The sequence below is a fragment of the Salmo trutta genome, chromosome 27, assembly GCF_901001165.1.
Source record: "Salmo trutta chromosome 27, fSalTru1.1, whole genome shotgun sequence".
Taxonomy (NCBI): Eukaryota; Metazoa; Chordata; class Actinopteri; order Salmoniformes; family Salmonidae; genus Salmo; species Salmo trutta.
This window is the reverse complement of record NC_042983.1, coordinates 26,184,861-26,207,121: the sequence shown is the minus strand read 5'-3', so window position 1 is coordinate 26,207,121 and position 22,261 is coordinate 26,184,861. Positions and strand designations below refer to the sequence as shown.

General features: G+C 43.0%; 2 protein-coding genes across 3 annotated transcripts in view; one reads left to right on the top strand and one right to left on the bottom strand.

Annotated features, from left to right (window-relative positions):
• ptgs1 (prostaglandin-endoperoxide synthase 1) overlaps nt 1-838 on the top strand; it is a 54,796-nt gene extending 53,958 nt beyond the window's left edge. For both annotated transcript variants that reach the window (XM_029717491.1, XM_029717492.1), the window contains one exon: nt 53-838. In XM_029717491.1, the coding sequence (XP_029573351.1) occupies nt 53-402 (350 nt within the window). In that variant the 3' untranslated portion in view covers nt 403-838. The remainder of the gene's footprint in view (nt 1-52) is intronic.
• LOC115164730 (uncharacterized) lies at nt 618-21,820 on the bottom strand. Its single transcript, XM_029717490.1, has 21 exons — nt 21,705-21,820; nt 15,617-15,792; nt 14,433-14,717; nt 14,117-14,268; nt 13,836-13,989; nt 10,378-10,567; nt 10,160-10,254; nt 9,886-10,072; nt 9,692-9,789; nt 9,317-9,470; nt 9,020-9,138; nt 8,590-8,742; nt 8,295-8,408; nt 6,172-6,239; nt 5,858-5,969; nt 4,534-5,596; nt 3,353-3,501; nt 3,014-3,083; nt 2,710-2,902; nt 2,110-2,617; nt 618-1,315 (listed from the first exon to the last, which is right to left on the bottom strand). Exons 2-21 carry the CDS (start codon nt 15,720-15,722, stop codon nt 1,263-1,265), a joined length of 4,023 nt encoding a protein of 1,340 aa, XP_029573350.1. The 5' UTR covers nt 15,723-15,792; nt 21,705-21,820; the 3' UTR covers nt 618-1,262.
• Nucleotides 21,821-22,261: the final 441 nt, after the last annotated feature.

Below are 22,261 nucleotides of genomic sequence, written 5' to 3'. Positions count from 1 at the left end.
TTCAACTGAATTGCTCTTCTGGGACAATAAAGATCTATTCTATTGTTCTTAGGTGAGGAGGAGATAGCCAGGGAGCTGGAGGAGCTCTATGGTGACATCGATGCGCTGGAGTTCTACCCCGCCCTCATGCTGGAGAAGACACGCCCCAACGCCATATTTGGCGAGAGCATGGTGGAGATGGGGGCTCCGTTCTCCCTGAAAGGCCTTCTGGGTAACCCGATCTGTTCCCCTGAGTACTGGAAGCCCAGCACGTTCGGAGGCCAGACAGGCTTTGATATAGTCAACTCAGCCTCGCTGGAGAGCCTGGTGTGTCTGAACAGTAAGTGGTGTCCGTACGTAGCCTTCAGTGTGCCTCCAGCCGGGCAGGAGCCGCCGCCAAGGAAACCGTCCACTGAACTGTAAGCTATAGTGAGTTTACTGTATTCCATGGTTACGTTAGTGTTGTTGTATGGTATTATTCTAATGCCCTTGCCCACCTTTGATGCCTGTACTGTATATTATGTTTACAATGCAAGGACTGCATTTATGAATCATCACCAAGTTCCCTATGTACGTTGTACTTTGTGAACATGAAAAGTAGCCCAGATAAAAACTCATAAAATAGTCAAACAGTGAAATAGTCTGTAATAAGGTTTATTTGATATTGATTTAGGTCTACATTACAGTACATCCATAATGATCTAGCTATGGTCATTGATTTAACAGTATTTTTGCAAAAAGGTACAAACGAAAATCACATTGTGGAAACTGTATAATAGAATATTGTCAAATGAAGTACAGCAGTATTATTTTCAATTGTTGGCAATTCTTGAGTAAATAAAAAAATCTATTTGATACAGTACTGTTTTTGTTTGTTTTACTTCACAGTATGTGAATGTTAGATCTGTGTCAAATAACTTTAATATTTTTAGTTGCTATTTTATCACCCATACAAAGGTAACAAGATCACTAAAGATTGATATTTTTATACACCAAAATAAATATGTAAGATTACAAAATAAAAACCTTTGTTTACAATCACTTCTGTTGACATGGTAATTGTTAGCAACAATTGTTGTTGAAACAAATACAATGATAAATACTGGAAAAACAGAATTCTAAATTGTTACACAGTAATGTCTGAGGGATGAATTCGTGGCAGTAGAAAAGGAAATTCATGAAATTGAGACATTTCACTGAACATAAAGTTAACTGATCCAGATAATGAAAACATAAAATCACTGATCATCTCAATTTTGGGTCCGCTGGGTCTTATTTGGGACTTAAGCCCTGTCGTCATAACATCTTCCTTTGGTTTCAGCACAGAAGTAACAGTCTGTTTATGGCCCAACAGAGAGAGAGAGAGAGAGAGAGAGAGAGAGAGAGAGAGAGAGAGGATTACCTGAATAGGAAGTGTACAGCAATAAAGATTGCAATATTTTGTACACCGCTGTTTTCTCCTTGGCTTTTTTCATTGTAGAATTTACAACTGATAAAAATGTATTTGCCACATTCAAACTAGTTTATGAAGTATATAAATATAATGGACATGTACACAACTATATATATTCAGTAAAGTCAGAAACCATGGCATGTAGAAGATTATGGAAGCAGATAATACTTTTTTGCCTATATTACATATTGTTTTTGCTTCCTATGACTGCATTATTTTAGGCCTAAAGAACCATTATGTAACTGACATTTGTAATACACATTGAAGCCATAATACATTGTTTCCCTATTCAAAGACTTCAGTAGTAAGAAAATAGAAAACTGAGCAGAAATAATAAATATGAATAAATTATTCTCATGATTTTTCTTTGTGAAGGACAGAAACAGAATACATTGACATATGTTATTGACACATTTGTAGCTTTAGGTTTGATTAAAGGCATCAGAGTAAAGGCTGTTGTCCTATAGTCTTCAGTGGATGGTTCCAGAATCCAGATGGATCCCTCTTTCTCACACACACATTCTCCTCACCACATTCTCCTCATCTCCTCGTCAGAACAAGACAGTTGAAATGTGAAGACGACCAGCAATCCAGCCAAACTCTCCAGTGGGGACTAATGGCAACATCTGTGTTGGAATAATCTCTCCATCTGCCTTTCCCTCTATCTAGTTACTTACTCTGGCGCACGCTAGGAGCCGATTGGTCATGCTCCTGACTGTGGGCCAATCGAGAGCTGAGCTGGGGCCCTGGAGCAGCAGCGGTGGTAGCATTGATCTGGGTGACGGCTGCCACAGTCGTCGTGGTGGTGGAAGCAGGGGCTGCTGGGTAGAAGTGGACATCAACAGCGACGGTGGTAAGGCCCAGGGAGATGCAGTGGGAGAGGAGGAGGGGGGCATTACCGTGGCAGATGCTGACACTGTGGCGGACCGGCGTGGCATAGGGCTCAGCAGTCTGGAGGGTCAGGGAGGAGCGCAGGCTTTCCTCACGCACAGGAGGGGGGGAAGGAGAGAGAGAGGGGGGATGGGGTAGGATTTCTTGGCCCTGGCATTGTCCGTATTCTTCTCCTCCGCCCCCCCAGTCCTCCACACACTGCAGCTGGATGCTGGGGTGAGACAGGCTGCATTCCTTCTCTTCATCCAGGAAGGGGTCAACCTGAGGTGGAGAGGATCCAGACAGCTGCTGCAACTGAATTTGTAATATATTGTTATGGTAATGTGTGGGAAATGTTATATTTGACCCAATTTTACATATTCATGCACGCGCACACACACACTGACCTGTGTGTCTTCGCTGGGCTCAGGATAGGTCTCTGCTATGAACGAGTGTTCTGGAGTGTGCGGGGGCTGTGTCTCATCAGAGGCAGGGTCTATCATCACAGTGACTGGGCTGGGGGCAGGAGGCCTGGCGCGTGTATCTGATATATTGGGGCTTTGTTCAATCACAGCCACCAAATCATCATCCTCAAACGCCCTTTCAGTACAGTGGATACATATACTTAATATTAGCCATTAGGGAAAGTACGGTCTTATTTTCATAGAGATATCCTTCCACAACAACAACAATAGTGCTGAAAACAGTCACCTGTTCTCATAGGTCCTCCCAGTGTCCAGACGTTCAGCATGTCTGCATGGGACGCCCAGGTTCCTGGGAACTGTGGAAGACAAGGCTAATGGGATTCAATAAGAGAAATTAATATTTCCACTTCTGACTCCATGCAAGGTTCAAATCACATACAGAATCTTGGGAATGAGCAAAACAATTTTGATCTTTTTTATAGGGGTTCCCACATTCCTAGGGGGTGCCCTGGTTTGTTATGAGAGTGTCTTGTCTTAGAGTATTTTAAACAATGAGTACAGTATGCCAAAGGGTGGACAATAGGAGGAGGTTACAGTACAGAGTGAGCTATACAGGCCCACTGACTTCTAATAGTGGGTACAGGCTCGTTCTTCTGGACCAGGGAGTAGAAGGCCATGGTGATGAAGATGAAGGCCATAGACACGCCCACTCCCACCACGATGGGGATGTCATGTTTCTCCAGCACTGGAAGCCACGGAGGAGGAGGCTTTACTCTGGGGGAGGAGAGAGAGGGAATGAGAGAGCGAGAGAGACTGTTCAATTATTCTCATTGTTAATGGTGATTATAATTGTCTAAAGATCCAAATACAGTATGTAAAAGACAGACTTTGGATATTAGGAGGTTCAGTTGTGATGTACATTTCTCTTGCAACATTATCCAATCAAAGTGATTAGGAACATAACCAAGTCATGGTCTCATCATGCAGAAAGTTAGGTTGTTACAGTCAACAGAATAACACGCCCACGTGCACGTCGTAACTCGTGCAACTATGTAAGCAAGATAAAGTGATAGCAGCTGTGATGGAGTTTCATCTGGAGTTTAAGCCTGTCAGCCCCAGATAGATAAAAGCTGCATACCGGTATCTACAATCTTCACCAAACCAAATCCGGACATCTTTTGCAGATCATTATCTATTTTAAGAAATTCAGGTCTTGAAAGTTCTTGCATTGATTAAGCCTTATTGTTGCATTCCATTACTTAAAACATTGAATATTATATTTAGCTTTTCTGAAATAAATGAATGTACACTGTAAGCAGAGACATTGGAAACTATCTACTGTATGATGTAAGGCAGGGATCATCAACTAGATTCAGCTGTGGCCCGACTGTTACTTGAGCGGATGGTCACGGGGCCGGAACATAATCACAAATAATATGTAGACTGCAAATTGACCGCAAGAAGCCCAAACAGATATAATATTTGCCTAAAACATCGTTTCAAACCATGCATACATTTGTAAATGGTCACATATCTCTCTCTATTATGCGTGGGAATACTATGGGAAAAACGTTCCAAATTAAAATCACTTGAAACTGATTTGCTGGTGTTTTTACAGTCTTATGTGTAACAATAAAAATAAAATAGAAAATGTGTTGTTTTTGCTCAGAAAACATGGGGGGCCAAATAAAATCACTTGTGGTGAGCTGCTAGTTGGGGAACCGTGATGTAAGCAGGCAAGCCTGGGAGGTAAAAAAAGTCCCCTCCATCTCCCGCCTCCTATCTCTGTACCGCATGGTGCCCTACCTGGGGTCCTCGTTGGTCCTCATGGGGGACTGAGAGGTGTTCTTCTTCAGCCACTCTGTGGGCTCTGTGTCATTGGGCCTGGTTGGTTTGGCTGGATGAGCTGGGTTAGTAGGCTGGCTCGTGTTCTGCTGCAGGGGGTCTGGGGTGGAGGCATAAGGGGCACTAGGGCCCTGGGGGTCAGGGGTGGGGGGTATGGTGATAAGGTCAGGAAGATGGGTGTTTGAGCCTGAAGGCTGGGTGAGGAGATCTGTACGCTGGGTTTGTGTAGGTTCAGGCTGGGTTGGTGATGGTTGAGGCTGAGTTTTGGATGGTTGAGTCTGGGTTTGTGAGAGTGAAAACAGGGTGATGGTGCTAGGATCCTGGATATGTGGGTCTGAAGGATTACTTTGAGTTACAGGATGGTGGGTTTGAGTGATTGAGTCGGGAGCATGCAGGCTTTGTATGAGTAGAGACTGAGTCAAAGGTTCTTTGGGCTGGGTAAGAGAATCAGGACGCTGGGTAAAGGGATCAGAAGGGTGGCTGGGAGAGTCTGGAGGCTGCAGGAGTGAGACCAGAGACTGAGTAATACTGCCGATGTGATTTAGGGGTTTAATTGGTTGCTCAGTGACTTGACGCTGGATATGCATGACTGATGGCTGGTTGTGGAGGCTTTGGGATTCGGACTGTGTTAATGGAGATTGTCTATGTGGGACTAAAACCTGCCGTTGTGTCACTGGGGGTGGGTTGTGTGTTAATGTTGGCTGGTTATGTATTATTTGAATCTGAGTGAGTGAGATGACTCTATGAGTTACTGAAGGCTGGGTGAGTAGGTCTAAGGGTTCAAATACAGGTGGGGGTTGGAGCACTGGATGCTGGATCTGTGTTGGGGGCTGGGTTGGATTGACCGAGGCCAGGTCCAATGGGAGCAGAGAGTGAAGGTCAGGTGGAACCAGCAGTCCTGTTTGTCCTCTGAAGAGACCTGCTAGTCCTAAAGCTGTCTGCCTGAGAGACGAGAGCAGTCGTAGAGTGTCAGGAGTAGACACTTGGGTGATGTCATTGCTTGAGTCTCTTTGAGTTGCTCGGACTGCAAATAGAAAATAATTGTATCAAACAGAACAATGCATGCTAGTAGAACACCAAGAAAACCACTGCTTTCTTTGGGTTTCTAGGCTCAATAGCTGACTGTTTAAAGTTTGATGTCAAAGAGTGTGATTCAAAATCTAAAGAATGCACATTACATTAAAAAGGTCAAATATTGTTTTGGCAAGTAAATACAGCAAAAGGTAGTTAGTACAAGGATGTGCCTGCACTGCATACTACAGTTTATGTTTTTGTCTCTACACACCTGCGCTTCCTCCCTGTAGGGAGACATGTGAGTGGGTCATCTCAGAATGCTGAACTAGACTCAGGTCATTACTGGACAGGGGCGTTCTCTGCTCTACTTCAGTCTTTGGAACCTGCAATTTGTGAAAAGATGTTTGTCAGATTCATGAAATTTGGCATTGATAAAACGCATAACACACTGAGTCACTGAAAGCCGTTTTAAATAATTACACAACTGAAGAGAGCCACAAAGATGTGACTCAGGATGTTAGAGATGTCTACTACTGATTATGGTCAACAATTCAGCAGACAAGCGATAGAGACTTTCACACCAACCTCATTATTACTCACTGCAGACACAATCTGTCTATGCTGCCTTTCTCTATCAGCTGGGTCATCTTCAGCTTAAGATAGAGAAGATAGTGATGAGCATATTTGAATACAGATCCCAGAAGGTAACTACTTTTTTAAACTATTTAAATACAGATCTCAGAAACTCTTTGAATAGAGATCCTAGAAAGTAACTATTTTTTAAACTATTTGAATACAGTTCTGAGAAAGCAACTACTTAAAAATATATATTTTAATACAGATCTCAGGAAGTAACTACTTTTCAGAAACTATTGGATTGGCTGCCTTCAGCTAATGGTAGGGCTGCATCTGGAACTGCATGTTGAAGCTGGATATAAAATAAATAGAGCACAAACAATCTCCTGTACTATTCCAATCCATCTGACAGTCATATTTGATCTCGACAATACATTTATATCTAAACATTCTGTAAATGTCCATTCTCCTGAATGTCCATTGCTCATTATCGACATGTATTTTTACTTTTCTGGATAACTTTAAATGCTTGGCTGCCTAGACCGTTCGGCTGCCCAGAGGTAGAAGAGGGTGAGTAAAGACCGAAATGTGAAGGGAGGGGGAGGGTGAGCAGCAGCTACGTTACGCCTGTATCACATCGACATTGAAATTGCATTTTGGTACACCAGAAGTACATTCATTTCCAATAGAACGCTGCGTTTGCCTTGTAGCATTGCCCTGCAAAGGCAGTTGCAGTGCGTTCTTTGTGGTGCATACATTGGATTTATCGTCGTATGCGTCAAACTGTATGCGTAGCCGGATTGAAAGAAATGGTAGCAGATGGTGAATGTTGAACTTTTGTTGCTCACATCTCCAGTCAATGCTGAGTATTTTACGCAAGAATACTATCGGTGTGATCAAGGCCAGAGAAACAAATGTGTGCGTAAAATAACGCATGCGCAGAATGTGACCCAGATCTTACCTCTTGATCACACCGACTGCTTTATTGCGCAAAATATTATGTATATCTGTATATGTGAGCAACAAAAGTTCAAAATTCAACTTCTGCTACCATTTCTGTCAAATCTAATGTTTGCACTGCCTCTGCAATGCAATGCTGCAAGGCAAACGCAACATTCCATTGGAAATTCATGCACTTCTGGTGTACCAAAATGCAAAGATGATGTAGGTGTGATAGAAGCATTAGCTTTGAGAAATCGGTTTCAGGAGGGGCGGGGTGGGGCGAAAACTATTTATCTGTAGCCACAGCCTTAATTTTATGATACCTGAAAATACTGAAGAGAAATTCAAAGCCAATTGCAAACAGCAAGTTGGATGCTTAGCAAAAACAACTTTGAACCTCTTTGTCCATCTGAAGGAAAGTGTTCTTGTTTCAAACACACACTATAACATTTATAAAGGGATAGTTACGCTGAATACAAACTAACATGATTTTCCAGCTACCTTGGGTGTAGTTTATTCAAGAAGGTCGTTTTTAAATATTTAGTTTCCTTTCAACACTTAATAGACATATTTTGTTACTGTTATCATTCTCAATAACACTTAACATTAAATTGGTATTGTGCCTGTGTAATAAAACTGTAATTACTTTTGGAGCAACATTTTATTAGTATGCCATAATACTTGTGTAACCGATGTGAAATGGCTAGTTAGTTAGCGGTGGTGCGCGCTAATAGCGTTTCAATCAGTGACTTCACTCGCTCTGAGACTTGAAGTAGGGTTTCCCCTTGCGTTGCAAGGGCCGCGGCTTTTGTGGCACGATGGGTAACGATGCTTCGTGGGTGTCAGTTGTTGATGTGCGCAGAGGGTCCCTGGTTCGAGCCCAGGTTGGGGCGAAGAGAGGGACGGAACCTACACTGTTACACTTGCATAGCAATGAGCTGGGAGTTTTTGTAACTACTGTACACAAGGAATAGTGATGCACTATATTGCAATTTGCAACTATATTGCAAGTCCTATGTAACAACAATGTTGCTATTGTCATAATCAAAGTTACTACACATGTATAAGAAGTTGATGTCGTGTATTACCTTATGTCTCACTCATTATGAATATATATTTGTTAGTCATTTTGAAGCTGCAAAAGTGGTCTACTTTAATGTTGAGGTGATATCATAAAGACATGGTTAAACCAGAGATGGTGAGGGTGGCTCTTCTCTGCTGTCGTCCCATTATGTTCTCAGCGGTACAGTGATAGTCCCCTGCATCAGACACCTGAACACTGGAGATATGCAGAGCCCCCTCATCTGCACACACATGAAGGCACAGTCACACATTCACCAAAGCTCTCATTACTCTCCTTACCACCAATCTCATCTCTTCAGATCTGCAAACACTAAAGTAGAAGGGACTATGCCATCATAAGGGAATGTGGTAGGGTATGTTTCTTGGCAGGTGTAAGTTTTATATAAAATGTGACTGGCTCACCATCTACATGCCTCTCCAGGGTTGGAGTAATGGAGTGTCCCCTGGTCCAGGTGTACCTGATGGGGAGGTCCCCCACTGCCCTGCATGGCAGGACCACGGAGGACCCCTCTGAGCTGCTCACTGCCCCCAGGAAGGACACTATGATGGGGCTTACTAAGTCAGAGAGAGGGGGGGGGGGAGAGAGAGAGAGAGAGAGCACCACATTGTCTCAATACATTCAGGTACTAAGCACCTTAATCACACGCCTGAGCTTCACTTCCGGCTAATGTGATGAAGTTAACTCTGTTGTCCATACATGGGATATAGGCCAAGATTTGTAGCATGATCAACAGTACTCGGCTCTATTAAGGCATCCAGACAACCATTATACACAGTTCTATAGTATAACATCAAACAGAATGTGTGTACTGTACTGGGGGAGGTAAGTTACCAGCGACACGTAAAGTAGCTGTTCTCCGGTCATGCCCCACAGTGTTGGAAGCTTCACAAGTGTACGTGCCCTCATCATAACTCCTGACAGACAGGATGTAGAGGGTAGTGTTTCTCACGCTGAGAACAGAGAAGCGTGTCACTCATTACCACAAGAAGGTTAGTGGTCTGTAAGCTAACGGTTCCTGACAGATTGGTTGATTACGTCAAATACTTCCTCTAGTGATCAGTAACACAAGACCGTGTTCACCCACTAAGCTAAAGCCTCACAGAACCACCTCTGTTACACTGAACGTACCCCACAGCGATCTTGCCACCAGTCTGAATGGAGCGTCCCTGTTTGGACCAGACAATGGAGGGGAGGGGCTGTCCCCAGACCTGGCACTGGAACACCACCTGGGCCCCTACAGGGACCGTCACCACTGGGGGCCACAGCCTCACCGAGGGAGATACTGGTGGTCAGGGGGAGGAGGAAGAATTGGCTGGTGAGCTTATTACTTCTGTACCTAAGGAAGTATATCTCAGATAATGAACTGTTTTTGATTATTATATACAAGTGTATTTGTATGAATATTAACATGCTGTATCAAGTATCATCCTGAATATCTCCTATACAGACACATGGCTAGACAATAATAAGCCTACATCCTGTGTGATGTCATACAGTATCTACCCAGAACGGTCAGTCTGGCAGCTCTGGAGGTCACAGATCTGTACAGGTGGACATTGGATGCTCTGCAGAAGTAGACTCCACTGTCTGTGTCATAGACACTGGAGAAACAAGCAGTTAAATACAGCTTGAAACTGTCTGGTACAGTATGACTGGAGGACTACCATCATACAGAAAAATGATCTAGTCATACACACCTGTGGAAGATGAGGTCTCCACTAGGCCTGACAGTGAAGTGTGTCTTGGGAGCGAGGAGGCGGTTGTTTTTGAACCAGGACACTGTTGTTGGAGGCCTGCTGTAGGGGGGTCTACAAACCAGAGTAACAGACTCCCCCATCCTCACAGCCTTGTTGATAGGTTGCTGGACAAAGGTCCACCCCATCACTGTGGAGAGGGAGGGAGGTACTGTATGTCAGTAAAGGGGCTAGTATGGACATGATATTTGGGTTTGATTGACAACAACCAGAGTACCTGCTGGAAGGAGAAAGGCAGTCTGAGACCTGACTGTCTCCCTCTTGTTCCTGGCCTCACAGTGGTAGGAACCCTCATCATCCTCAGACACGTTCCTGGGGAAAAAGGGCACAGCACAGCACACACATTCATATCACTTTTGTTATCTCTGCTTGCTTTTTGCATTTGATTTAAAGGTAAACAACTTTTGTAATGTCTTAATGTCCTCAAGATCTCACTTGAAAACAAGCAGCTGTCCCTTGTTCTGCAGACTCAAGGCAGAGTTGTTCACAAGGAGATGGCTGTCTTTGAACCATTGCACTGTGGGAGGTGGGAAGCCTCGGACAGCACAGCGCATGGAGGCCTCCGTCTCTATGGCAACTGTGATGTTGTCAGGGCCCCGAGTGATCTGCAGCCTTGTAGGGACTCCTGCAGAGCAACAGAAAAACATGGGGGTGTGCCTCAATACTATACAGTGGCTTTCTTTCCTAGGTTCAGTTTCCTCATGTTTAGTTGCCCTACTATAGTCAACCTTGATTTAGCATACAGCATATGAGTTGGATGAGTTACAGGAATGAGGTATACATTGATACAGTAGTGTTCAGTAAATGTAGCAAAAAAAGAAACGTCCCTTTTTCAGGACCCTGTCTTTCAAAGACAATTCGTAAAAATCCAAATAAATTCACAGATCTTCATTGTAAAGGGTTTGAACACTGTTTCCCATGCTTGTTCAATGAACCATAAACAATTAATGAACATGCACCTGTGGAACGGTCGTTAAGACACTAACAGCTTACAGACGGTAGGCAATTAATGTCACAGTTATGAAAACTTCTGACACTAAATAGGCCTTTTTACTGACTGAAAAACACCAAAAGAAAGATGCCCAGGGTCCCTGCGTGAACGTGCCTTAGGCATGCTGCAAGGAGGCATGAGGACTGCCGATGTGGCCAGGGCAATAAATTGCAATGTCCGTACTGTGAGACGCCTAAGACAGTGCTACAGGGAGACCTGACGGACAGCTGGTCATCCTCACAGTGGCAGACCACGTGTAACAACACCTGCATAGGATTGCTACATCCGAACATCACACCTGCGGGACAGGTACAGGATGGCAACAACAACTGCACGAGTTACACCAGAAACGCACAATCCCTCCATCAGTGCTCAGACTGTCCGCAATAGGCTGAGAGAGGATGGACTGAGGGCTTGTAGGCCTGGTGTAAGGAAGGTCCTCACCAGACATCACCGGCAACAACGTTGCCTATGGCCACAAACCCACCGTCGCTGGACCAGACAGGACTGGCAAAAAGTGCTCTTCACTGACGAGTTGCGGTTTTGTCTCACCAGGGGTGATGGTTGGATTCGCGTTTATTGTCGAAGGAATGAGCATTACACCAAGGCCTGTACTCTGGAGTGGGATCGATTTGGAGGTGGTGGGTCCGTCATGGTCTGGGGAGATGTGTCACAGCATCATCGGACTGAGATTGTTGCCATTGCAAGCAATCTCCTCCAGCATGACAGTGCCACCAGCCATACTGCTCGTTCTGTGCGTGATTTCCTGCAAGACAGGAATGTCAGTGTTCTGCCATGGCCAATGAAGAGCCCGGATCTCAATCCCATTGAGCACGTCTGAGACCTGTTGGATCGGAGGGTGAGGGCTAGGGCCATTCCCTCCAGAAATATCAGGGAACTTGCAGGTGCCTTGGTGGACGAGTGAGGTAACATCTCACAGCAAGAATTGGCAAATATGGTGCAGTCCATGAGGAGGAGATCCACTGCAGTACTTAATGCAGCTGGTGGCCACACCAGATACTGACAGTTACTTTTAATTTTGACCCCCCCTTTGTTCAGGGACACATTATTCAATTTCTGTTAGTCACATGTCTGTGGAACTTGTTCAGTTTATGTCTCAGGTGTTGAATCTTGTTATGTTCATACAAACATTTACACATGTTAAGTCTGCTGAAAATAAACGCAGTTGACAGTGAGAGGGCATTTCTTTTTTTGCTGAGTTTACTTAAGTAAAAATACTTAAAAGTTCTACTTAAGTCATTTTTAGGGGTATCTGTACTTTACTAAGCCAAGGCTTTCGATTCTGTCAATCACCACATTCTTATCGGCAGACTCAATAGCCTTGGCTTCTCAAATGACTGCTTCACCTGGTTCACCAACTACTTCTCAGACAGATTTCAGTGTGTCAAATCGGAGGGCCTGTTGTCCGGACCTCTGGCAGTCTCTATGGGGGTGCCACAGGGTTCAATCCTTAGGCCGAATCTTTTCTCTGTATACATCAATGATGTCGCTCTTGTTGCTGGTGATTCTTTGATCTACCTCTACGCATATGACACCATTCTGTATACTTCTGGCCCTTCTTTGGACACTGTGTTAACCAACCTCCAGACGAGCTTCAATGCCATACAACTCTCCTTCCGTGGCCTCCAACTGCTCGCTGCCCACACCTGCCCGCCCGTCCAGCATCACTACTCTGGCCGGTTCTGACTTAGAATATGTGGACAACTACAAATACCTAGGTGTCTGGTTAGACTGTAAACTCTCCTTCCAGACTCACATTAAGCATCTCCAATCCAAAATTAAATCTAGAATTGGCTTCATATTTCGCAACAAAGCATACTTCACTCATGCTGCCAAACATACCCTCATAAAACTGACTATCCTACCGATCCTTGACTTCGGCGATGTCATTTACAAAATAGCCTCCAACACTCTACTGAATAAATTGGATGCAGTCTATCACAGTGCCATCCGTTTTGTCACCAATGATCCATATACTACCCACCACTGCAACCTGTATGCTCTCGTTAGCTGGCCCTCGCTTCATACTCGTCGCCAAACCCACTGGCTCCAGGTCATCTACAAGTCTCTGCTAGGTAAAGCCCCACCTTATCTCAGCTCACTGGTCACCATAGCAGCACCCACCCGTAGCACACGCTCCAGCATCTCACTGGTCACCCCCAAATCCAATTCTTCCTTTGGCTGCCTCTCCTTCCAGTTCTCTGCTGCCAATGACTGGAACGAACTGCAAAAATCTCTGAAGCTGGAGACTCTTACCTCCCTCACTAGCTTTAAGCACCAGCTGTCAGAGCAGCTCACAGATCACTGCACCTGTACATAGACCATCTGTAAATAGCCCATCCAATCTACCTCATCCCCATACTGTATTTATTTATTTATTTATTTATCTTGCTCCTTTGCACCCCAGTATCTCAACTTGCACATTCATCCTCTGCACATCCTACCATTCCAGTGTTTACTTGCTATATTGTAATTACTTTGCCACCATGGCCTATTTATTGCCTTACCTCTCTTATCCTACCTCATTTGCACATGCCGTATATAGATTTTCCTACTGTATTATTGATGGTATGCTTGTTTATTCCATGTGTAACTCAGTGTTGTTGTATGTGTCGAACTGCTTTGCTTTATCTTGGCCAGGTCGCAGTTGCAAATGACAACTTGTTCTCAACTAGCCTACCTGGTTAAATAAAGGTGAAATAAAGGTGAAATCTTTACCTTCATAGTTAGACAATTGTGTACTGTTTCCACCACTGCTTTGATACAGAAACAGAAACAGACCGACCTCAACACTAGTTCCGTCCTCCATGCTGTTCTAAGAGGACAGGACAGGGCAGACAGAAGGGATAGGGAGTAGGGGAGAGGCTGTGCTTTGTCTCACCTTGTACTGTGAGTGTAGCTGCCTTGCTTTCCTGGCTGGTGTTCAGTAAGGCGTTGTGTGTGACACAGACATATTCCCCGTCGTCCTCCATTGAGACATTAGAGAGGTGAAGAGTGCCTGAGGTCTTCCTCTGGTTACCCCCTCCATATTGACCCTGGAGAAACACACTTTGTATTTAAACATACACAGCCACACACAATCAAATTTACATACACAAAGACATAAAAATTGACATGCGATCAAATCCATACAATGCATGCAAAGCCTAATGCATTTGATACCTGAATCTGAGCGCCTTTGGTGAAGAGTGTGTTGTCTTTGAGCCAGGTGATGTGTGCTGGGGGGGAGCTGTCCCCTGAGACACACTGGAGGAACACTGCCCGACCCTCACTGACTGTCTGAGACTGAGGACTGAAGAACACCCCCTCCAGGTCTACACACAAAGACACACAGTGTCAAACAAAGGATCCAATGTATCTATGTTTTTCTCACTTCCGAGACAGATTTCACAAAAAAGCCAGATGATATGTGTATTAAAGCAAATGCATTGTATTATTTCAGCAGAAGCATATAGAAGAGCTGAGAAGGCCAACTAACCAGCTTCCATCACTTGGACAACAGTCATGATGTGTTTGGCTCCAATGCCTGCGCTACAGACATATCTCCCCAGGTCCCCCTCTCTCAGCTGGGGGAAGAACAGAGATCCGTTGGCCAATTGGTGGATCCCTCTGCCAGGACCAGGACTCAATGCTGCTGGCTCTCCACTGGCCCTCTCCCATCTAACAGACAGTTCCCCCTGGCTGCTGGAGTCATACACTGCACAGTACAGTGTGAGGGGAGCACCTAGTACACCAACACCATCCTCTGGATGGGTGGAGAACACTGAACACAGACACAAGTGTGAGATACAAACCGGAGAGCGAGAACAGGCGGCAAATTGACAAACTGTGTTCTGAGACTTCCCTATTAAGAGTTGATCCTATAAGTAATGTTAAGTAAGACATGAGACCCAGTCAGTCTAATTGTCAGTAACTTGTCATAGGAAAGGATACAGCAATGATCAGTGCACCAGTTAGGCACCCACATTGCTAGTTATGTATAGTAATATGAATTCTTTACTTCAAAACATTAATGTTAGATACAATCATTGACAGTGAAGTACCCAGCAAAAGTGAGTATTGTTTTGAGTTATTACTTTACAGAGTAAAATAAAAAACATAAGAGGATTCAATAACATGAATATATGAATTTACAAAAGATCTAATGATTGAATATGTTCCCAAACATCCAGTCTACCTGAGGACTGAGAGAAATCACAGATTACAGTGTGGCATGAAGCTGCATGTTGCTAGGAGACAGATGAAGCTGAAGCAGGTTTTTTTAAAGCCTTTTGTCACATTATACATGGGGTCTGGAAATTAGCATTGGGACTATTTAGAAAAACTGGTCTCGATCATTGTAGAAATCATGATAGTTATCAGTATTTAATTGATACATAATTATCTCGTAGTATTAGTGTTGCAATTCATAAAGGTGGACCTATCTCTAATGAAAACATTGTTCTGTAAGTGTCATTAATGATATGACGAGAAAAAAATCACCAGCATGCTGCAATAATTGTGCAGCAACCAGTCTATGCATTAATTATGGATGCAATCATTAGGCAACACCAAGTTCATGACCACATTTGGCCCCACTCTTTAACATTAAACGGCATTAACAGCAACAAAAGCGAGAACATACATACTGTGCACCCTGTATTTAGTTTGCCTCTCACTCACCCAGGTCAGACAGGGCTGGTTGACCATGAAGAGAGCAGGAGAGAATGAGCAGCCAAAGGTGAGAGGTCACAGGAGGGGAACTGCAGACAAACATAGACTCGAGCATCTTACTGCAGGGCTCCACCTGACACTGAGGTCCAGAGAGGCTCGTCCATGGCACCAGCAGTGTACGTGTCCTGAAAAACATTGTGTCCATCATATTATATAAGTAGGTTTAAAAAAGGTAGCTTGAATGTTTGACCAGTTCAATCAGGGGCCTGGCCTGGTATATTTCAAATTTTCCCTGTGTTGTTTGCAATTATTCATCTCATTGTGGATTTATTATAGTGCGTAACTAATAATATTTTGCATCCAAAGGGGTTGCCAATTGTGTTGCACTGCTGCAGTTCTTTTGTGCATGTGTGTATGCATTTTCTCAGTGCTCCATGTAATATATGAAAGAGCTCACTTAGCACCACTCTCTCTCTCTCTCACTCTCTCGCTCTGTATGATTCCTATTTTGGTTGTGTGTTTCAGTGGTACCGCGATGGCAGTGGAGCATTGTCTGTTACTAGCCTCTTTTCTCTCTTCAATGGGCCAGCCACTTCATCCTCCAGTTCAGCAGCAGCAGCAGCCCCTCCACTCAATGAAGGTGACATGAAAAGGACTGCGGAGCTTTGTACTGTGAAGATCAGTTATCATCAGCCCCCCTGGAAGAAAGCTGCCTGTCTGATCACATGGGCTTTCATGCTCATGCTCAGCCCAACATGTCCATGTAAGGATAGAATGACTATGTGATGTGACAGTTGGTGCTCGTAGAGGCGTGTGTTTCACGCACATGAACATTGATTTTAATAGTATGGAAACTTACAACACCAAAGGCAACAAAGCTTACACTTCAATTTCCATTCAATGTAAATATTTGAAGTAGATGCCTGACAATTCGACACTAATTTAAGTGTAACAGTGCAGGAAGTATGGACACAGAAAACGTACCCCTTAGAGGCGATGTCCGTACCCCCACATAAATCTAATTAGCATAATAACTAAAAATACAAAACAATCTGTCAGTTTAAGCTAGAGATATATTTTTGCATTGTATGCATCTCAATCTGCGGTGAAAGGTGACAGAGTTAGGAGCAGTGTTTGTCAGACCATGAAATGTCCTGAAAATCAGTCTTCTCACAAAATTGTCTGTAGCGCCCAAGTTTGTAGGTTTGGCCTAAAAACTACACTGAACAAAACTATAAACGCAACAAAAAAATATTTCAAAGATTTGAGTGAGTTACAGTTCATATAACTAAATCAATCAACTGAAATAAATTAATTTGGCCCTAATCTATGAATTTCACATGACTGGAAATACAGATATCTTTTAAAAAAAAGTAGGGACGTGGATCAGAAAACCAGTCAGTATCTGGTGAGACCACTATTTGCCTCATGCAGCGTGACAGATCTCCTTCGCATAGAGTTGATCAGGCTGTTGATTGTGGCCTGTGGAATGTTGTCCCACTCCTCTTCAATGGCTGTGCGAAGTTGCTGGATATTAGCTGGAACTGGAACACGCTGTCATACACGTCGATCCAGAGCATCCCAAACATGCTCCCGGGGTGACATGTCTGGTGAGTATGCAGGCCATGGAAGAACTGGGACATTTTTAGCTTCCAGGAATTGCGTACAGATCCTTGGGACATGAGACAGTGCATTATTATGCTGAAACATGACTTGATGGTGGTGGATGAATAGCACGACAATGGGCCTCAGGATCTCGTCACGGTATCTATGTGCATTCAAATTGCAATCGATAAAATGCAGTTGTGTTAGTTGTCCGTAGTTTATGCCTGCCCATACCATAACCCCACCACCACCATGGGGCACTCAGCAAACCGCTAGCTCACACAATGCTATAAACGCCGTATGCCATCTGCTCGGTACAGTTGAAACCAGTATTCATCCGTGAAGAGCACACTTCTCCAGCGTGCCAGTGGCCATCGAAGGTGAGCATTTGCCACATGAAGTTGGTTACAACTCCGAACTGCGGTCAGGTCAAGACCCTGGTGAGGACGACGTGCACACAGATAAGCTTCCCTGAGATGGTTTCTGACAGTTTGTGCGAAATTCTTCGGTTGTGCAAACACAGTTTCATCAGCTGTCCGGGTAGCTGGTCTCAGACGATCCCGCAGGTGAATAAGCTGGATGTGGAGGTGCTACGTGGTCTGCAGTTGTGAGGCCGGTTTGACATACTGCCAAATCCTCTAAAACGACGTTGGAGGAAGCTTATGTTAGAGAAATGAACATTTAATTATCCGGCAACAGCTCTGGTGGACATTCCTGCATGCCTATTGCACACTCCCTCAAAACTTGAGACATCTGTGGCATTGTGTTGTGTGACAAAACTGCACATTTTAGAGTGGCCTTTTATTGTCCCCAGCACAAGGTGCATCTGTATAATGATCATGCTGTTTAATCAGCTTCTTAATATGTCACACCTGTCAGGTGGATGAATTATCTTGGCAAAGTAGAAATGCTCACTAACAGGGATGTAAAGAAATTTGTGCACAAAATTCAAGAGGAATAAGCTTTTTGTGCGTATGGAACATTTCTGGGATCTTTTATTTTAGCTCATGAAACATGGGACCAACACTTTATATGTTGTGTTTATATTTTAGTTCAGTATATTATGACCCCTCTATGGAAAGATGAGACTCTCACGAACAGCGTCTTGGGACTCGTCTGAAGTCAGTACAGCCAATCTGCCAACTTCTGTCTGTGGAATCTGAACAGTTTGGGCTACATCTACAGTACCAGTCAAAAGTTTGGACACACCTACTCATTCCAGGTTTTTTCTTTATTTTGACTATTTTATACATTGTGGAATAGTAGTGAAGACATCAAAACAATGAAATAACACATATGGAATCATGTAGTAACCAAAAAAGTGTTAAACAAATTAAAAAATATTTTATATTTGAGATTCTTCAAAGTAGCCACCCTATGCCTTGATGACAGTTTTGCACACTCTTGGCATTCTTACAACCAGCTTCATGAGGTAGTCACCTGGAATGCATTTCAATTAACAGGTGTGCCTTGTTAAAGTTAAATAGTGTAATTTCTTTCCTTCTTATTGCATTTGAGCCAATCAGTTGTGTTGTGACAAGGTAGAGAAGATAGCTCTATTTGGTGAAATTCCAAGTCCATATTATGGCAAGAACAGCTCAAAATAGCAAAGAGAAACGACAGTCCATCAATACTTTAAGACATTAGGGTCAGTCAATCCAGAAAATGTCAAGAACATTGACAGTTTCTTCAAGTGCAGTTGCAAAAACCATCAAGAGCTATGATGAAACTGTCTCTCATGAGGACTGCCACAGGAAAGGAAGACCCAGAGTTACCTCCGCTACAGAGGATTTCATTAAAGTTACCAGCCTCAAATAAATGTTTCACAGAGTTCAAGTAACAGACACACCTCAAAATCAACTGTTCAGAGGAGACTGCATAAATCAGGCCTTCATGGTCGAATTGCTGAGAAAAAAAAATACTACTTAAGGACAATAATAAGAAGAGACTTGCTTGGGCCAAGAAACACGAGCAATGGACATTAGACCAGTGAAAATCTGTCCTTTGGTCTGATGAGTCCAAATTTTTGATTTTTGGTTCCAACCGCTGTGTCTTTGTGAGACGCAGAGTAGGTGTAAGGATGATCTCTGCATGTGTGGTTCTCACCGTGAAGCATGGAGGAGGAGGTGTAATGGTGTGGGGTGCTTTGCTGGTGACACTGTCAGTGATTTATTTAGAATTCAAGGCACACTTAACCAGCGTGGCTACCACAACATTCTGCACGTTACACCATCTCATATGGTTTGCGCTTAGTGGGACTATCATTTGCTTTTCAACTGGACAATGACCCAACACTTCTCCAGGCTGTGTAAGGGCTATTTGACCAAGAAGGAGAGTGATGGAGTGCTATATCAGATGAACTGGCCTCCACAATCACCCAACCTCAATGCAATTGAGATGGTTTGGGATGATTTGGACCACAGAGGAAGGAAAAGCAGCCAACAAGTGCTCAGAATATGTAGGAACTCCTTCAAGACTGTTGGAAAAGCATTCTAGGTGAAGCTGGTTGAGAGAATGCCAAGAGTGTGCAAAGCTGTCATCAAGGCAAAGGATGGCTACTTTGAAGAATCTCAAATATAAAATATATTTTGATTTGCTTAATTTAAATTAAATAAATCTTCTTAAGGCTAGGGTCCTTTTTTTCTCAATTTCCGCCTGACTGACATTCCCAAAGTGTACTGCCTGCTGCTCAGGCCCTGAAGCCAGGATATTCATATAATTGGTACCATTGGAAAGAAGACACTTTGCAGTTTGTAGAAATGTTAAAATAATGTAGGAGACTATAACACAATAGATATGGTAGGAGAAAATCCAAAGAAAAACCAACCAGAATTTAGTTATTGGAGTGCCCATGCTATTACAATGGAAAGTATAGGGCCATTCTGAAATCTAGCTCTCAGGAAGCAATTCCTATGGCTTACACTGGATGTCAGCACTAAATGCTCAAGGTTTCAGGCTTGTTTCTTCCAAAACGAGTAAGAATAATGAGTTTTACTACAGGGACACAGACTTGGAAATTTGTGTATGCGCACGAGATGAAGAGGACACGCACCTGCTAATATTGTTTTCCTATTGAACATACTTCTTTCTGCATGAAATGTTATAGTTTAATTACATTTTAGGGTATCTGAGGATTAAATAGAAACATATTTTGACTTCTTGAAACAAAGTTTAGGGGTAGATTTTCAGAATCCTATCTTGGCATGTTGAACGAGTGGATTGCTCAAATCGATGGTGCCAACTAAACTGACTTTTTGGGATATAAAGAAGGATTTTATCTAACAAAACGACACTACATGTTATAGCTGGGACCCTTTGGATGACAAATCAGAGGAAGATTTTCAAAAAGTAAGGGAATTTTTAATCACTATTTGTGAATTTATGAAACCTGTGCCGGTGGGAAAATATTTTGATGTGGGGCGCTGTCCTCAAACAATCGCATGGCATGCTTTTGCTGTAAAGCCTACTGTAAATTGGACAGTGCCGTTAGATTAACAAGAATTTAAGCTTTCAACCGATATAAGACCTAAATGTTTAATATCCATAATTTGTATGATTATTTATTTGAATTGCGTTCCCTCCAGTTTCACCGGAAGTTGTCCCGCTAGCGGGAAGCCTAGCTTTACGTTAACACTTTTTTGGTTACTACATGATTCCAAATATGTTATTTCATATTTTTGATGTCTTAGACTGTAATGGGTTAAACACTGTGATAGTGAAAGTGGTCCCATGGCCATGGACCCTGGCTGGTAGTGGAAGTGCTTGATAGTGGGCATGTGAATGGGCACTTACGGGACTGACTCATCTGGCATGGGAAGCAGAGCCAGCAGTGGGTATGCTAACACACATCTGATGAGAGCCTGGGGGTGTGTGTTTGCTTTGGCCTCACAGCAGACCATTTACCTCGCAAGCAGTTTAGCGAGTCATTAAGATTGGATTTAATCTCTCACTCAAGCACTTAAATGCTCTGTCTCTCTTTCCCCTAAGATTTTCTTTGTTTTGGTTTCAGATGTTTTGCCTTATAGACATGCACTATTTGTCAGCAGCATTTTTATGTGAAAGAACAATCATACTCCAATGAGACAGGCTCCCAAACCATCAAAATGCTATCAATTTGTTTTTGAATAATACATTATTTATGTGTAATATTGAAAACATGCATAGATACATGAAAATAATTCCAGTGCTTGTAAAAGGCCACTGCAACATTACCAAATTAATATGAAATGTCATTACCAGAAAAGCACAAACACCCACTGTAATATTACAATATATTTGAATGTAACTGCAACTAGCACTATTGTTACTGGAACTAAGACTATAGCTATAAACTATTCAAACAAATGACAACATAAAATGCAGAAAGCATGCAAGTGTTACCTATTGTAGCAAAATAACAAAAACTACAAGACAACCTTTGCTTATGCTACTTATTTGCAAGTTATAGAAATATGAAATACAGTGTTATGCTGTATAAAGTAATATACTTTACCTTCATTCAGTAGATCTCTCCAGCTTTCTCCAGTCGTGCAAACCCTCCGTTCGTCAGCTGCATGTGCTTAGGTTCCAGGTGGAAAGGACAAGCCACGCTCACTCTCACTCACACACACACACACACACACACACACACACACACACACACACACACACACACACAGGAGAGCAGAGCAGAGCATAATCCAATTATAGCCATAATGAAGAACAAAACCACCTTCACACACGTGAGAACAAGGAGATCCCAAATGTTCCACTTCCAACAGTATTATTACAAGCTTATTATCACGATACAATACAAAGTATTGTGTTTCTATTATTGTTCCCAGTGAAGGAGCACTGATGAGTTGTGAAAGAAGACTTGCACAGATAATGAAAATTCATATTAATTATAACTCATGAATATGTTTAACCATTCAGTTCATGCCAAAAGACATTATTTGAATGTACTATCTAGAAAAATATGGGGCATACAGTATGAATAACATAAAATAAAATGTTATTTGGCACATGTGCTGAAAATACAACAGGTGTAGACTTTACCCTGAAATGTTT

Coding starts and splice junctions, on each gene's coding strand:
- LOC115164730 (XM_029717490.1), bottom strand. CDS start 15,722: ATGCTCGAGTCTATGTTTGTCTGCAGTTCCCCTCCTGTGACCTCTCAC. Junction 14,269..14,432: donor TGTCCAAGTGATGGAAGCTG/GTTAGTTGGCCT, acceptor CTTTGTGTGTAG/ACCTGGAGGGGGTGTTCTTC. Junction 13,990..14,116: donor CCAAAGGCGCTCAGATTCAG/GTATCAAATGCA, acceptor GTGTTTCTCCAG/GGTCAATATGGAGGGGGTAA.